This window comes from Sarcophilus harrisii, chromosome 3 (genome assembly GCF_902635505.1).
Source record: "Sarcophilus harrisii chromosome 3, mSarHar1.11, whole genome shotgun sequence".
Classification (NCBI taxonomy): Eukaryota; Metazoa; Chordata; class Mammalia; order Dasyuromorphia; family Dasyuridae; genus Sarcophilus; species Sarcophilus harrisii.
In genome coordinates this window covers 14,205,339-14,223,001 of record NC_045428.1, presented here as the reverse complement: position 1 = coordinate 14,223,001, position 17,663 = coordinate 14,205,339, and the positions used below count along the sequence as shown (strand labels likewise).

The following is a 17,663-nucleotide window of genomic DNA, read 5'->3' as shown; positions in this document are numbered from 1 at the left end:
CTTTACATTCGGTAGCTCTGGGAGCGCCTCTCGATTCCCTCCTTCCCCACCTTGCATCTTACTCTGCTTTGTATCATTGGTTATTGTGGGCTGAGCCTTCCCCCCCCTCGAGGTCAGGGTCTGTGTCGCAGGGATGGGGACCGGAGGACCAAACGTGAGCTCCATCATCTCGGCTGCTGGCAGGCGGGGCCTGTGTCCCTACAGGGCAGGCGAGAGCTCTGGGCCCGGAAGTTTGGGCTCTAAAAAAATCAAAACTTAGGGATAGAATTTTTTCAGTTTTCATCTGGATGCTTGTCATTTGTAGCTTAGACCTAGAAACAGCATCTGACTCACAACGGCAGAAGCACGTGGTCAGCTCAGGGTGTTCAGTGACCCAAGAAGTTATATAAGTCACAGGCCCAGGAGCAGTGTGGCTCTCGCTGCAGGAGAACAGAATGGGAACGGCAAAACAGACGAGACGTTTCCTGCTCATGTCAATGAGTCTCATAGACCTTTTCCAGTCAAATTCTAGTATTTCCATTCTGTAGATTCTCTCAGTGGAGCTCAATTCATTCATTAATTCTTCCCCTCTCTCTCCCTCCCTCCATTCCTCTCTCCCTTCATTGCTCCCTCCCTCCCTCCCTCCCTTCCTCCTTTTCTCCCTCCCTCCCTCCATCCCTTCCTTCCTTTCTTCCTTCCTTCCTCCCTCCCTCCCTCCCTCCCTTCCTTCACTTCCTTCCTTCCTTCCTTTATTCTTTCCTTCCTTCATTCATTCTTTCCTTCCTTCCTTCCTTTCCTTCCTTCTTTTCTTTCCTTTCCCTCCCTCCTCTCTGTGCTTTAGCTTATTTGTATACCATTGACTATAACTTCTCATCTCTTGCATTCAACTTAATCTCATCAAATATTGTTGCATGCTATAATCCTTATTCAGTTAGAATCAGCCTGGAAGATTATATTAGTTTGGGATCATCTTCATTGTAAAATCTTGGACTCAATGTATTGGTTTGTTTTGCTTGATAATACTTACAAGGGAGGGTTCTATTGTGGTCAGGAAGTCATTGGGAAATGACAGTGATGTAAAAGCTGCATTGAACAAATGGTTTTTTTTTAAGTTTACTAAAAGAAAACCTTACACTCGTGTATAAAAAAACAAACAAACCATTTTTGCCTCCGTTCCTCGGCTCTTTGTCCTTCTGTTCTTCACACCCCACAGAGCTCCCAGTTGCCCCCACCCTCAGCCTTCTCACTCCCTCTCCCTGAGCAGCTGGCCACAGGTAAGAAAGTCTGCAGCCGTGCTGTTTGGCTTCCCTACCAATCCATGTTATCCAAAGGTCCTCACTTGTACACAGCAAGTTTTATGCTTCCCTCATTGCCAGTCACACTTGCTGCTGAACCTCCATCTGGAAACCTACAGCAAGATGTCCGGTTGTTCAGCAGGGATGCTGAGATTAGATTTACTTCTTGCAGAGGCTCTTTGAAATCTCTTCTCAGGCAAATAGGGACTATTGAAGGCCATCTTATAATGGCTGCTCAAGTGGCTGTCCCAGAGTTGAGCGCTTTCCCCTAGCTCTTACTGCCCCTGGAACAAAAGAGCAAGAAATAGATATCTGTGGGTTCTAGCTGTGGTCTAGCCACATAATGGCCATCCCTCCCTCAATCAAGCAAAAAAAAGGCTGGCTAACTTTTTCTCTACTTACTGTTTTGAGTTCTAGGAGAGACTAATAATAAAACATCACTAAAATTAAAGCAGATAGATATTCATTGTTTGGTCTTCCTGTGGTGTGAATTTTCTTGTTATATAAACCACATGAAATTAGAAGGTTCATTGGACAAGGAATGTAATTTCTTCAACGAGCTCCAGAATTTGGAAAATGTGAAGTGAATAATTATGGTCCTTTGTGGTTTAAAAGTGTTAATTATTCAATAGAGCGTTCCTCCATGGCAACTCTCTATTTTATTCTCCTTTTGTAGCCAGTGAAAGGCGCTGGGATTTGATAATCATCATTGTCCCTCTCCCCCTACCTCTCTTTGCGTTACCTGGAATCTTCCTGGGACGTTCCCATGATCGAGCGCGTGAGCTTGAGAACTGAGAATTCTATTCCCAGCCCTATTCCTGACCTGGATCTCAGTTTCCACATGTAGAAAGGGAGGAATACTCTTGACATGTATATCACGTAGATTGTGATAGCCATAATTAAATTATGGAAGCATGATGAAGAGAAAAACTTGAAGTGTTTTGAGTTTTTTGGTGATGAACATAAATTATTCATCATTGTGTGTCATAAAACAATCTCTGCCTATTCAAATTCCCCTCTCCATCTAATCTGTTTCCAAGTCCCATTGATTTTTTCTTTGCTCTCCCTTTCTTTTTTTATGGCCATAACCTCATTTATTAAAATTTGACAATTTAACAAGCACTAATATATGCAGATTCCTGTTTTAGTGAAGGGCCTAATGGCCTCATACCGGGCCTTGGTAGTAGCTTCTTCCCTGGTCCCCCTGCCTCCAGTCTCTTGCCCGGAGTCCTCACTGCGCGCTCTCAGCTGATCTCGAGAATACTCCCCATTGTTGTTGTTCAGTTGTTGCAGCCGTGAATTCCTCTTCATGACCCCATTTGGGGTTTCCTTGGCAAGATACTAGAAGGGTTTGCCATTTCCTTCTGTAGTTTATTTTACAGATGAGGAAACTGGGACAGAGATAAGTGTCTTGTCCAGGGTCACTGTTAATAAGTCTCTGAGGTCAGATTCAAACTCAGGAAGGTGAGTTTTCCTGACTCTGGGACAGGCACTTTGCTACCCCACCTCGCTGCCCAAAAAAGCCCCCCCCAATATTGACTCCTCTGATTATATTGTCATCTGCACAAAGGCTTTCAAGAGAGCTTCCTATTAAGGAACATGTCAGCCCTCCAGCCTGGCTGGACTGACCCTTTTACTACTTCTTTGCATTTTCCCACCTCCATGTCTTTGCTCGTGCTGTGCATTCACTTTGGTTTCCCTTCCTCCCTGTCCTGACTGGTCTCTGCCTGCTTAAATTGAGTCCTGCTTATCCTTCGAGATCCATTACAGATGTCACCTTCTCCATAAAACCCTCCCTGCTCATCCCAGCAAAAGGAGAAGATGCTTTTAAATTGACGCGCTCAGCATTTGCCCAGCCGATAGGGGGTTTTCTCTCTCCCCGGGTCTCGGTTACTACTATCTTTCCTCCAAAATATTAAAACACAAACTTGAAGTTGTATAATGAGGCTCATCTGCCACATCTTTGTCAGACACTGAGAAGCCGCCGGCTTCCGGCGCCAGCCAGGAAGTCGCTCATTCTCTTGATCTTCCCTGAATCTTTTCAGAATAATGGGACGACTGATCACCAAGTGGAATCTTTCATAAGGAAAAAGCTGGAGTCACTGTTGAAAGAATCCCAGATCCGGGACAAGGAAGACCCCGACAGTTTCACCGTCCGAGCTCTGTTGAAGGCCACGCACGAAGGCTTAAATGTGCACCTGAAGCAGGTGGGGAAGTCCCTTCTGGGGTCTATTGCTTCTTGAGAGATGAGAGACAGAGAGAGAGCCAGGGAGTGGGAACGGAGCAGACTTAGCTTAGCATCCAAGGTCACTGACCATAAATGGTGAATGGGACACTAGAGCTTCTCGTGCTGATGAGACGAGGAAACTGAGTCGTAGATTGTGGTTGTGGTGGATAAGGGGCTGGCCTGAAGTCAGAGAGGGTATTGGAACCCAGAACTCTTGCCCGTTGTACCACATGATTTGTGAAAAGAAAGGAAAAAAAGACAAATTTACTAGCATGAAGAATGAGCTTTCTGCAGAACGTATGAACGTTCCCTGGAGTCCTTCCAAGCAAGGTTGGATGACTGCTCATTGAGGATGGGGTATAAGGGATCCCTGGACCGGGTCCCGCCTCTGACATTTGGTGACCATGTTGGTCTTTGTGGTCTGGGCTAGTTGGGAAAGGCTTCAGGCAGAAGGTAAGACTAAAGGAAGGTCAGGTCTCAGGTGCCCCAAGAGGAAGGAAAACTTTCCCCTTGGGAGAAGGTATGAACAAAGGCACAAAGGTGGGCATCATACTGCCAGCTCTGGGAGACGATGGGAGCCTGTTTGGCTGGCCCAGAGTGCTCATGAAGGGGGGTGACAGTACAAATAAAGCTGTGGAAATTGCTGGGGCCCGGCTGTGTATACCTGGACCTCGCTCCGTGGCAAGTGAGGAGCCTTTGAAGGCTTTTGCACAAATGTTTGAGATGATGTGAAGAAAAGAGGGAAGAGGTCGCAGACTGAAGACCCAGAAATTACTGTAAGGGTCCAGTTTGGACATGAAAAAGCCGTAGGCTGGGACAGGATAGAAGGTGAGCAGGGAGGCAGGAGCGGTTATGGAGGAAGAATTCAGAGGGGGAACACTAGGATTTCCTGGGGGGGTGGGGGATTCTTGAAAAGTAAGAGCGAAAATGCCTTTCTTGGTTTGTAAAGCAGATGTGAAAACATATTCACGGGTCTTTCTATTTTCCCAGAATCCAGATGTGAAAGAAAGTGGAAGGAAGTCTCACGGACGGTCCCTAATGAGTAATTTTGGAAAACACAAGGTATGAAAGACGTGTTGTTGGTATGTGTATCAGTAATTTAGCTCTAATTAACCTGAATGGTTACTTTAAGACCCCATCTACGATCCCATAGTCAGGGTGGCCCAGTGGGCGGAACACTGGCTCAGGATCAGAAGAAGGAGCATCTCCCTAGTCTGTGTGTCTGTACGAGTTATCCCAGTTCCCTGGCCCTTGATTTCACCACCAGCACCACAAGAGTGGCTAGCATTTATAAAGCACCTTTAGAGTTACAAAGTATTTTAAAAATATTAGCTTTATTATTATTATTATATAATAGATATTAATTATTAATAATATTATTAAAATATTAGTTTTATCCTCACAACTTTGAGAAGTAGGTGCTGCTATTAGCCCCATTATGCAGGTGAAGAAACTGAGTCAATGACCTGTCCAGGATCACCCAGCTAGTAAGCATCCAAGGCCAGACTTGGACTCGGGTCTTTCAGCCTTCGGTTCCAGGACTCTGGCTGCCATTTCTATCATGGCAGGGAGCTGGGTCATTATGGGATCCAAGGTCTCCCCCAAGGCTGGTTTCTAGATGTAATGCTTGGGGCCCCAAGCGTATTATGACCAATTTTAAGCAAACAACAACAAAATTACTGCATCCAGATGTCTCTTTGGTCCTTGGTGACTGTGTTACTTAAAATACATGTGGACCCCTAAGTCATCTGGCCCAGTGAGATTCTCTACAGAACACAAATCCCAGGATTCCTTTAACCATGTTGGCTCCTCCATCAATCACTCAGCCCACCTTTAGAGAAGACCTACTGTGTGCCAGGGAGTGGAGAAAGGCTAAAGAGAAAGAGCCCTGCCCTGGACCAGCTTACATCCTAACAGCGTGTCCACAACTAAGCCTGTACAAGGGATAAAACAGGGATTGGGCTTGATTTTGTTGTTGACGAGAACCTTCCCGGTAGAGAAACACCCTTTGCTGATGGAGAGTAGCCCCTCCTCTGCGGATTAAAGTCCTAGGTCACTGAAAAGATAAATGACCTGCCCAGGATGTGTCTCCCAGTTGTCCCTCACCACTACGCCACACTGCCTCTCAGCAGACATGCAAGCAGGAGGTGGCCCCCGAGCTGAGCTCTTAAAATACTTAGGAAGTTCTCGGCAGCGCTCCAGCATTTTGATGTCAGGATTGACAATTGTCTTCTTAGGATCATCTTAAGCCATTTATCCCAGTCCCACGAGCTCCTGGGACAAGGAGTGATGAATGTTATCAGATTCTTGCTCACTGCCACTGGGAGGGAAGAGAATAAGACATTGTGGCTGAAAGGTCACTTGGGTACTGTCCGTGTTACTAAAAATACACGTTGCCATCCACGGACTGAATTGTGCCAAATTCTTCCCACCCTTATGTATGACTGGACTCGACATTTTCATCCTGAACATAGGGGGACCCAGTGAACACTATTGGGGCGGAGAGTTAGGAGGCAACGTGGATCGAGATCTCGACTTGTAGCTGAGTCAGAAGGTGGATTGTACCATGTATGACTGGGCAAGTCCCTTAACTTCTTGGGTGAGGGTCAGTTTTCTCATCTATAAACTGAGAGGGTTAGATGAAACAGCTTCTTCCCAGGCAATCCCAAGAAATTCAATAATTATTTAGTTATAATTAATCATATTATATAATATATGATAATTATTATATAATATTTAATAATAAATATAATTATAACTAATAATTAAATAAATAAACTTTGGGTAGAAAATGCCTTCTGCATCCAGAAAAAGAACTATGGAGATGAATGTAAATCAGTACATTTCCTTTTTTCCCTCCTGTGGTTTCCCCTTTTGTTCTAATTTTTCTCTCCCAACACGATTCATAAATAAACATGTATTTTTAATGATAAAAAATCAAAATAATTTAAGAAATAAGATGAAACAACCTCTGAGGTCTCTTAGAGCTTTAAAACTGTGTTTTTTCTGGTGACAGATAGAATGCCTTAAGTAGAATTCTGTAATAAAAACAAAACAAAACAATCAGAAAAAACCCCAGCCTTCTCTCACCCCATTCATCCCCAGACTCGACTGGGCCTTTGGTTAGCTATTAGCTGAAGAAATCAGTCATGCTGTGAGGCGTAAGCACAGGAAGTTGCGCTCTGGGCCCAGTGAAGGCGGGCCTGCCAAGACCACATTTCAGTCACTCATGTCTTTAGGCAGTGACCATACAAGAACCCAACAGCAGATCTTGGATAAAAATGTGAATTAGTCTCATTTCCTCTCATCCCTCCCCTTCCATTCTTCCTTGTTCAATCAGTACTTAGTGGCTGACATTTTGGAAATGTAACTATTAAAAAAAATCCCCCCAAATCCAGGAAGCCCAGTCTCCTTATACTCAATTGTCTACTTTTTTCTAATTTATTTACAAAATGAACTGGTTAGCTTTCCATTTCACCGGCTGCAAACCCAGGATTTCCGTAAGCCCTGCTCATTTTGCATGAAGGAATACTGACTCTGGATACCGCCTTCCTGAAGGGGGATAGCAATGGAAATAATGGAGAGAGAAAACCCTTTTGCCTCGTCGTCACCTCTAATTATTTGCTTCATGGGACACTGAAGAACCTTTGTTTAATTACTATCCCCATCACCCTGATTAAAAGGCAGTTTGGGGGATAGCTTTGATGAATAGAAAACTGAAATTTTTCCTTTTTTGCAGGCGTGTGAGTAACTGAGGGCTTAGAAGAGGAGTCGTTTTGGATTAATAGTAATATTTCTGTCCCACTGGTACTACCTCCTTTCTGTTTTTTCATTAAATTAGGTACTCAGTTATCTGTGCCACAGAACCCAGTTTATGGCAGAAAATGGAGGAACTTATTCATTACAAATGCAGTGGGATTAGGAGAGGAGAGTTTTCATTTCTTTTGTTTTTCTTGAGATAAATGATGCTCAGTGTGGAGTTTTGGGTGTTCAGAATTATCTGACTCTGAGTGACCCCGATTTGGGGTTTTCTTGATAAAGATACTGGAGTGGTTGGCCATTTTCTTCTCCAGCTCGTTTTACAGATAAGGAAACTGAGGCAAATGGGAGAAGTGACTTACCAGGGTCATATAGCTAGTGAGTGTCTGAGGCTGGATTTGAACTCAGGTTTTTCTGGCTTCAGCCCAGTTCTCTGTGCACCGCACTGCCCAGCTGACCCCAGTGTGTAGCCCCCTTTGTCAAGTATTATTCTTACTAGCCATTCTCATGTACACGAGGTACATCATCTTCCTGGCTCCTGCTGCCTCTGGGGCTCTCCCTCTCTCCTTGCTTTGGCTGAGTAAGGTTCCCACCTCCCTTACCTCCCACAGCATCTAGTTTTCTTTGATTTTCAGATCATGGGCTCATAGATTTAGAAATAGGAGAGACCTCAGAAGGCACCAGAAGCTAGAGATTTATTTTTATATTTATTTATATTATATTTATATATTAAATATATTAATAATATATATTATTATATATGATATATTATTACATATTTTATTTATATTATTTATTTTATGCATTTATTAAGCACCTACTGTGGGTTAGGCATAGTGCTAAGTATTTACAAAGATTTACATAACAACGTTGGGAATTAGAAGCTGTTATTATGGCTTTTTATAACTAAGAAAACTGAGACAGCTTAAATGAGTTGCATTGCCCTCACAGTCTGGGGCAATATTGGAAATCTACCCACTGTACCCCCCACCCACCTTAGTGCATACATACTAAATGATGCAGCCAAGTTTTAAATCTTGGTCTTCCAAATCCAAACACAGCATCTTCCCTCTGGAATCTTCTTGGGGAAAATATTCAATCACTCAATCAACCAGTAGACATTTATCAAGTGCCTATTGTGTGCCAGGGACTAGAGATACAAACTCATAAAGAGCTGACATTCTGGGGCAGCTAGATGGTGCAGTGGATAGAGCACCAGCCCTGAAGTCAGGAGGATCTGAGTTCAAATCTGGCCTCAGACATTTAACACTTCCTAGTTGTGTGACCCTGGGCAAGTCACTTAACCCAATTGTCTCAGGAAAAAAAAAAAAAAGCTTACATTCTGAAATCCTAGATACAGCCAAATGTAGGGTGCAGTTCCTCACAGAAGCAGCAAATCTCACACCCCAGCCACCTCCAGCTGTAGGGTTGTTATATCAGAAGATGCCTGGTTGATACAGGAGCTCTCCAATGTACAATCTCCAGGTGCCTTCCTGGGATCGGAAAGGAAAACAAAATCAAAAGGGCAATTTAATTTAATCCAACATTTAAAATTTAATTCTTTGTTAAAGAACAATTTTTAGGGGTTGGCAATTACAAAGAAGGATAAAGGGAAGGACTTTCTATCCAGACCATCTCTGTCTCTCTCCCCATGTCTCATTTCACTTTTAATCTCCCTCTATTCCATGTGTGTTAGAGATGAGGGAAGGATGGGCTTATTGACAAGTCTTTTGTCATTTCTCCAACAGAAAACAACAAAGAGCAGATCCAAGTCTAACAGTACGGATGACGATGAGGAAGGACAGCATAATTCTTCCGGGAAGGAAGGTGGCCAGCTCTGCAGGTCAGGGACGCCGCCAGCATCCTACATGCATGCCGTTGTCAGCATCCCTGTGGTCTCCTACTCATTATCTGTGTTGCATTGTAATGTCCCAGAGAGCCCAAATCAGCAAATTGTTGTTGGTCGCCCAAAGTGTACAAAGTAGCTGTCTTGGATGTGGAGAAGGGTGACATTTTCCCTGCCCATAAGGGCTTTGCAATCTAGTGAAAGCATCAAGGTATAAATTTTAAGCGACAATATAACGATTCTGGCCAAATAAGTCATGTAGTCCTAGGAGTTAATAAGAGGTCGAGAGGGTTGAAGGCTGTGTGAAGTCTTCATGGAGAGGGGAGTCTTGAACACTGACTTGAAGGATGGCTTGGATTTGAAAGCGTGATGAAAAGAAAGGAAGTGAATCCAGTTAGAGCAGAGATTCGGAACCTCAGTTTGTGGATCCATGGCAGGGGTTTTTATAGAGACATTTGATAACTTCAGTTTTCTTTATAATTGTACATATTTTATTTTATTTATTTATACACTTTATTCTGAAAAAGGGGGGTCCTTGACACAAAAAAAGCTTAAAAACCCCAGAGTAAGAAGAAGCAAAGATTAGCGAGTAAGGTGTTGATTGGTGAGTGGACAAGCCTGTTGGTGAAAGATAGGAGTATAGCCAAGCTATACCTGACTGCTTCATAGCTCCTCATGATGAATTAGTCAAGAAGCAGTTATTAAGCACCTACAGTGTGCTGGATATGGTGCTCAGTGTTGATACAAAGAGTGAAATAATCTTTACTCCACCTTCTGCTCACTTAGGATCATTCTAAAGACTGGCTGAACTGATAATAAGTCCAATTGGTTAAATGGGATATGGTCCTTGCCATTAGGGGCTGGAAAAAATACAGACTATAATTACTAAAAGTTTAATAAAGAAATAGAGCAAACTGTTGGGAAACCTGCTAGCAACTATCTTTGGAGGTTAAACTGGGAGGCAATAAATGATGAAATATCCCATGGAGATTCCAGTAAGAATTTTCTAAGAAATATTCTTTGTATGTAGCAACTCTTAAACTTTACAGCGTCCATTGTTTGTGTTGCTTCCAGGCTCGGCCGCAGAAGGAAAACCATGAAGCTGTGCCGGGATCTCTCGGATCTGGTTATCTATACCAACTCCGTGGCAGCCCAAGACATAGTGGATGACGGTAAGACGAGGCATAAGGCTTGTGTTTTTCTGATATTATCAAGGTCTGATTCAGTCAACCAACTAGTCAGTCAACATTTATTTAGCGCGTACCATATTCCTGGCCGGCACTGTGTTGGAGATAAAGACAAAAGTGAAATCATCCTTCCTCTCAAGGAGTTTGTACTTTAACAGGGAGACAACACTGTACCACTAATACTGAAGTACTCTTTTGAATTCCTCCTCTGATGCTTTGCCAGTTGCCTGGGTTCCCGAAGGCTATACCAGCAGACCATCTCTGGAAGCTTTAACTGAGATGGAATGACCGGAACATGAGCCCGGTGAAGGACCATGTGTTGTCTGAGTACTAGCCTAGTACCAGTATATCGAGAGCCCATTGCCAAGTTGTGATGGACAGAAAATGGAGAGTATTTTTGTGCACAGAAACTTTTAAAGACCTTTGAATTCAATTGAAGACTTATAGAGTCAAGGAAGGAGTCATAGAAGGAGTATTCCCTACATTTAACCGAGCCTTAAATCAGTGACTGATTTTGAAATGCATTTTGGATCTTTTTCAAATAAAGTCAGTCTGGGAAGTCAGACTGCCTTGTGTTTTATAGGGTCCAACAAGGAAAGCAGATTGACTCTCAGACAGTATTCAGCAGAGATCAATAGCTCAGTAGACGTGACTGACTAACTGAATGAGTAGGGAGGTAGAGTGAGTTCAGAAAAGGGATTAAGTTGTGAATTGCTCTTTTATTATTAGGAAGATAATAGAAAGAAATTAGGGCAACTCTAGAATCAGGTGCAGCAAATGATTTTCTCCAAGCATCAGTTCCTGGAATATAGTACAAATGCTGTTCTGTAAAAGGCGTGCTTTTCTCTAATGGTTTTTTGCTAATCAGAGGAAGGATGGTCACAGAGGATTAACCCAAATTAACATGAACAAGAGCAGCTGCTGGATCAAAGTGACATGTGGATGAGTTCTTTCCTTAATCTTGACTTTGAGAGAAGTCATCTCGAAGATTAACGTTTCATCCCAAGTAGGAATGTTTTTACCTCCTGAATTTGCCACTTAGGATGATGGGGAATAATAGAGGCAGAATATACCTCAGAAGTCATACAAGCTCCTTATTTTATAGATGTGGAAACTGGGGCCCAGTGAGGTAAAGTCACAAACCCATCGTCATATGGGCAATAAACAAGGGGATTCAAATTAAGCAATATCTTAGGAAGAATATGGGTGTGCTGAAAAGTCTGGCCCATAAGGAGGAGCCAGAATGGTGATTCTTGAGTTATTTCTAACTGGAAGAAGACCCAGAGAAGAAAAAATATTGGGAGTGGGTGAGATGATAGTGAATTTTAAACATTTGAAGAGCTTGGCCACCCTATTAATTTCCCTCCTCTTTATGGCTCAACTACCGGGCATAAGACTTATATGTCACATAAATTAAACATTCTTTTGTTCTTGAGGGTATATATAACTTCTTACTCTCATCCTTGAGGAGCCCTGGGTCAGCCCTGATCCAGTCCTGGGCCTGCTGTCTCCTGATAGCCTCGATGGACACTGTGGGTTGGAAAAAACTCAGTTTTTCCCTGGATAGCTCTGCCTCTCCTAAAACCTCACCAGGAAGTACAATATCTCTCTTCCTTTTCATGCAAACACTGCTACATGCTAAGATGATGGGTTTTTATTAGTTCTGCCTTTACTGCTTCCTTCTTTTCACCCTTAGACTGATAATATTGTTGTTTAGGTTTGATCCTACAAAGCAGCTCAGTACTTAGTATGTATATGTATGTGTGTGTGTGAGTATATTTCAGTCATTTTTCAGCCTTTTCCACCCTATTTGGGTTTCCTGAAAAGATTCCAGAGTAGTGTTCCATTTCCTTCTTCAGCTTATTTTACAGATGAGGAAACTGAGGGAAACAGGGTAGAGTGACTAGCCCAGAGTCACAATCTAGTAAATGTCTGAAGCTACATTTGAATTCGTTCTCTCTGACTCCAAGTCCTATCCTCTATCCAGTGAGTCACCTCACTGAGTTAGATTTTAAGGTATTTTCCAAGTCTAAGCTTATTGTCCTGTAACCCTAGCTGAAAAGTCCTTTCCTACCACATGGGTAGGGGAGCTCTTTCCTTACTGCCCCGGCCATATCCCTTAGGATTTCTTTCTTTTGCTATTGAATTTTTTTCTTTTTCTTGTGATGAAATTGTGGCAACTTAGCAAGAGAACAATACCATCTAATAAGACTTCATGCTACCAAAACAAACCTGTGGACTATCCTAATGCACTGAAGAGTGTTTGTGTCTGTCTAGAAATATCATTTCTATTAAATGCTGTATGAAACCTAATCCTATTAGCTCTAATGGAAAATAATGCTGGGCAGTGCCCGGCTTTTGAACTTCAAGTGTTTTTATCGCACAAGAAAATGAGTAAGAGATAATTGAAATGTGATTTTTTTTCTATACAAATGTGGAATTGAAATGTGATTTTTTTTTCTATATAAATGTGGCTCGGCTCTCCTGGTAGACTAATTCATATGGGGTTTGGGTGGCTTTTGGAAAGTCATTCAAACAACAATTTTGTGTGTGAGTGAATTTCTATAAAACAGCAGAGCTAAATTGTACACTATTTCTAAGTCCAATTCTTTTTGTACAGCAAAATAACTGTTAGGACATGTATACTTATATTGTATTTAATTTATACTTTAACTATTTAACCTGTATTGGTCAACCTGCCATCTGGGGGAAGGGGTGGGGGGAAGGAGGGGAAAAATTGGAACAAAATGTTTGGCAGTTGTCAATGCTGTAAAATTATCCATGCATATAACTTGTAGATAAAAAGTGATAATAAAAAAACAATACAGTTGTTTGAACTAAAGAAAAAAAAAGGCAGAGCTATATGATCACTTAGAAATCTTTCATAAGAGAAAGATCCACCATCACCTAAAATCCATCTCAATTTGGCTCCTCAGGGATTATGTAGATGTGAGCCCAGAGGCTTCATATTCCTCCTCTGAACATGGGGAGGTCTGATGATTCTTCAGTGGATTTAAGATCTATGAGATATATTTCAGAAACATAGAAAAGGAGAAATGTATTCACTACTTACTCCATTTTGCTTACTCCTTACTCCTGGTGGCCTCAGTGGACATTGGGCTTTGGAAAAAACTGCTTCTTGTGGAGACCATCTGCTAAAGTTGTAACCTACCAATCAACTGTACAACTGTTTATCGCCCACTAACAAATTAGACATTGTATTAGAGTCACAATGAGAAAAAGAAATTAAATAGTTTCTAACTTCAAGGAACTTATGTGTTCTACTGACCAGGAAGTAATAAGTACACAGTAAATATAAAATGTGTGCAAAGTAATAATTTTATTTATATATATATGTGTGTGTGTGTTTATATATGTGTGTGTCTATCTATACACAGAATACTTTTAAAGGGGATGAGAAAGTGAAAACCATCAGAAATCAGAAATGGTCTTATGTAGGATGTGACGCTTCAGCTCAGCCTTGAAGGGAGCTAGGGACTCACACGTGGAGATGGGAGCATACCAGGTATAGGGGAAAGCCTGTACAAAGGCCTGGAGGTGGGAAATTAGCTATCGTGTCTGAGAAAAAAAAGTGTTTTACTGTAGTAGAAGGAATATCCATCCTGAGGAAGTAACAGATTCTTGTAACTCTGAAGTAAGATTTAAATCTTAAAATGTTCATGTTCTAAATGGTATCATTCATCCTCTTGACTATTTCCTTTTGCATTAAAACAAACAGGGACAACAGGAAATGTGTTATCCTTCAGTGAAACAAGAGCCCATCAGGTGGTTCAGCAAAAGTCAGAGCAGTTCATGATTTATAACCAAAAACAGCTGACGAGGATCTACCCCTCCGCCTACAGGATTGACTCCAGTAACTTCAACCCCCTGCCATATTGGAACGCCGGCTGTCAGCTAGGTGGGTGCTTCCCTTTCCCCTGGAGGAATGCTTCTCCAGCTGCTAACTCACGTGGGCCTCTTCTCTAATTCCTCACCTCTCACATTATCCAGTGGCTCTGAACTACCAGTCTGAGGGGCGCATGATGCAGTTGAATCGAGCCAAATTCAAGATGAATGGCAACTGTGGCTATGTCCTCAAACCCCAGCAGATGTGTAAAGGTTTGTCTCTTTCCCGTATGATTCCATTTATTAATTAATTAAGCATGTGACGTCCCCACCAGGCCCGTGAGATACAAACGCAGAGATGAATCAGTCTTTTGAAAGAACTCATTCCTCCATCCTTATATAATTGGGCAGTTGGAGATAAGGTTAGAGCAAAGATATGTAAGCAGTGGGCCATGGGTCCCCCAAGGGATGTATTTCAAGTGAGGAGGAAGGAGCAATGAACTTGGATGAGAAAAAGTTATATTTTTATTTTCACTTATCTTTGTTATTTTGTATTTTATTTATGCATTTGAAAACATGATTCCAAACTGAAACAGGGGTCCAGCACATAAAAATCCATTAAGAGCTCCTTGTATTAGAGGTGGTGAGTCTAGTGACAATTACCTAGCATTAGTTTAATATAAAGGAATGTTTGATGTGATAGATGATGAATAGAGCTTATAATGAGTGGCCCAAAGTCTGAAGAGGCAGTATCTTGGCCCGACCTTTAGCGGTGTTGGGAAATTGGCACTTTGAGCCTGACTTCTCCCTTGGAATCTAGAGAATTACTATGAAACTGTCATCAGAGGGCTAAAAAATGGAAGGAAGGTCAGGATTTTGGCGAGCCAGCCCAGCCCTGCAGATTTCAGTGTTTGACAGTCCTTATAAAAATGAGAAATAGGTTGTGGATACAGACTCCCAACTTATAAAATTGGTATTTGGGGCCCGACTCGTTTAAATTCCTTTGGTTATTTCCAGATCAGATTTCTGTTGGTTTAATGAAACAACTTTGAAAATGGTTTTTGTTTATTCCTGTTATATCTAGGTTAGAAAAAAGTAGCTGTTTTCTTGATTTCAAAAATCACTTCCCTCACTTGGTTCAATGCTTTCAATTCTAAAATTCAATCTTTTTTTTTCCTTGCAAATGTTTATAGTTGCATTTTTGATGGTTAAATTGAGAAGGCAGATTTCGAATAAATCCATTGTCCTGCCCTTTGGGCACTGAGTTTAATAGGAAAAAAAAATCCTAAGGCCATGCAAGTCCAGCTGGCACAGACTGCCCACAAAATCAAGCCTGAAAAATAGCTACATGATAATGACTCTAAAGGAACTAACAGTGGGGCACCTCAACATGTCATCTGCTGCCTCTGAACTGCTGCAGGACATGGGCGCTCTGCACTGGCTAACATTCCTACAACACTAACTTGAGTTTTAAAAATTTTGCTTTCCTTCGCATAAACACATAGGTACATTCAACCCTTTCTGTGGCGATCCACTGCCCGCCCATCCTAAAAAACAGCTTATTCTGAAAGTGATTAGCGGCCAGCAGCTCCCGAAACCACCAGACTCCATGCTGGGAGACCGTGGCGAGGTAAAGTATACACAAATGAGCTCCTGCTCGAAATGACGATTTTTATTGAATTTAAATTACATTGAAATTATCCCTGCATATTTAAAGACTTCTCGATTTGGGATGATGCTTAATAAACAAACATCTATTGAGTATTTGCCTTGTGCTGAGCATCGTTTGAGGTACTAGAAATACAAAGCAAACGGTTCCTGCCTTCAAGGAGCTTACGTTCTAGAGGGAGGTATGACTTGAACATAAATGGATATAGAGCCAAAACTTACGGGGTGGATGGAAGGTAATCTGAGAGGGGAGGGCATTAGCAGGTGGGAGGACAAAAACAATGCAGCATGAATCCAAAACATTTTGGTGCAGATTTAAATATTGAATAAAAAGAAGAATTTTAGGGTCCCACATGATGTAGTTTATAGAGCTTGAGACCAAATCAAATTCAACATTAAAAAAAAAAAAAGCCTCTTACTATAGTCTAGCTGCTGTGATAAATGTCTGAGTTTAATTAAAATAGGGATTTAACATTGTGATTATTTTAAATGTAGATGCAAATATACACAGGTACATTATATGTATATGTTAAATATTCATGCAAATAGACACAAGATACATATTATATGTACATGTAGGTATATATATGTACATATCGATGTATACATATATAGAAATGTAAAGAAGGAGGAAGGAAGGAGAAGGAAAAGGGAATGAGGATGTTGGTTGGGCCCTCTGAAGAGATTTCCTTATAGAAGGACATGGAGAAGATTTATGCAGAATGAGAAGAAATGGATGAATTATGTTTATCATCGGAGAGAGTACACACACCGGTTCCTTAACTTCCATGGGCTGCCGTTTCCTCATCTGCAAAATTGAGGAAATAGGACTAAATGATCTGTAAAATCCCTTTCAGTTCTAGAACCGTGAGCCATTAAAGTATAATTTTGCACATATATAATTAGGAAGGTGCTGAGTATAACTTGCCATTTTGCTGTACTGTGGATCGTGTACAGAGCCGCTCTGGCTTTTCAGGGACATTCATGGAGATTTGATGTTTGTTCTTAAAATGAGTCATGGAAGACTTTTCCCATTCCCCTTTTCATTCTACTTTTCCCCTTTCTTTGTGCATTAAACTTTTTGTTTGTTTCTGTGTTTATTCTCTTTTCTTCTATTCAAGCACTCCAATGTCTGGAGTTTAGGGCTTAGGGCAGAGAAACACCCACGTTGACAGCAAAGAGATGAAATCTTTAGCCACTTCACCTCTGTGATGTCATAGAAATCTGCCACTGTATGTATTTGTATGTGTGTGGGAATATGAATGTCTGCATCTTTCTAAAATAAATGGGAAGAAACCTAGGTTATGAAACTACTCTTGGTGTTCATCTTTTATAGAAACCGAGTCTCGAACTGAAAGGGAATGCAGCCACCGGCCCATTTACAGCTTCCCCTTATACCCTGTAACCCTCAGTCCTTGGACATCTGATTTTCAGCCATATTTTTGCAGATTCTCCAACACTAGCAAAAAATGTAGAAGTCTCTGTGTGTTTAACAGCCACAATAAGCAACGTGTTGTTCTCTGTTTAAATAGATCATTGACCCATTTGTTGAAGTGGAAATCATTGGGCTGCCTGTAGATTGTTGTAAAGAACAAACTCGAGTGGTGGATGACAATGGTAAGATGCTCAGCTTTTATGGTTTAAAAGCAAGATGTTCATAAACAGGCCTAAGCTTGAAGAGAAAACGATTTCTTTTCAAAGAAAAAGCACAGGACCCCCACTCCCCCATTTCTGCCATCTCTGTTTCAGTGATGGCAAATGGCTCAGCAAAAGTGACAGATTTTGATAACCGTGGGAGCCCTGACTCTTCAGAGTTTTGCTAAGGGAGAGGCATCTTGGGCACTATTTTTTTATTT

At 41.7% G+C, this 17,663-nt stretch overlaps 1 protein-coding gene across 2 annotated transcripts in view; it reads left to right on the top strand.

The window, feature by feature from the left end:
• Nucleotides 1–17,663, top strand: part of PLCH1 (phospholipase C eta 1) — a 152,182-nt gene that overhangs the window by 121,673 nt on the left and 12,846 nt on the right. For both annotated transcript variants that reach the window (XM_031957553.1, XM_031957554.1), the window contains exons 11-18: nt 3,320–3,481; nt 4,492–4,563; nt 9,009–9,103; nt 10,181–10,278; nt 14,033–14,212; nt 14,305–14,412; nt 15,645–15,769; nt 17,340–17,424. In XM_031957553.1, the coding sequence (XP_031813413.1) occupies nt 3,320–3,481; nt 4,492–4,563; nt 9,009–9,103; nt 10,181–10,278; nt 14,033–14,212; nt 14,305–14,412; nt 15,645–15,769; nt 17,340–17,424 (925 nt within the window). The remainder of the gene's footprint in view (nt 1–3,319; nt 3,482–4,491; nt 4,564–9,008; nt 9,104–10,180; nt 10,279–14,032; nt 14,213–14,304; nt 14,413–15,644; nt 15,770–17,339; nt 17,425–17,663) is intronic.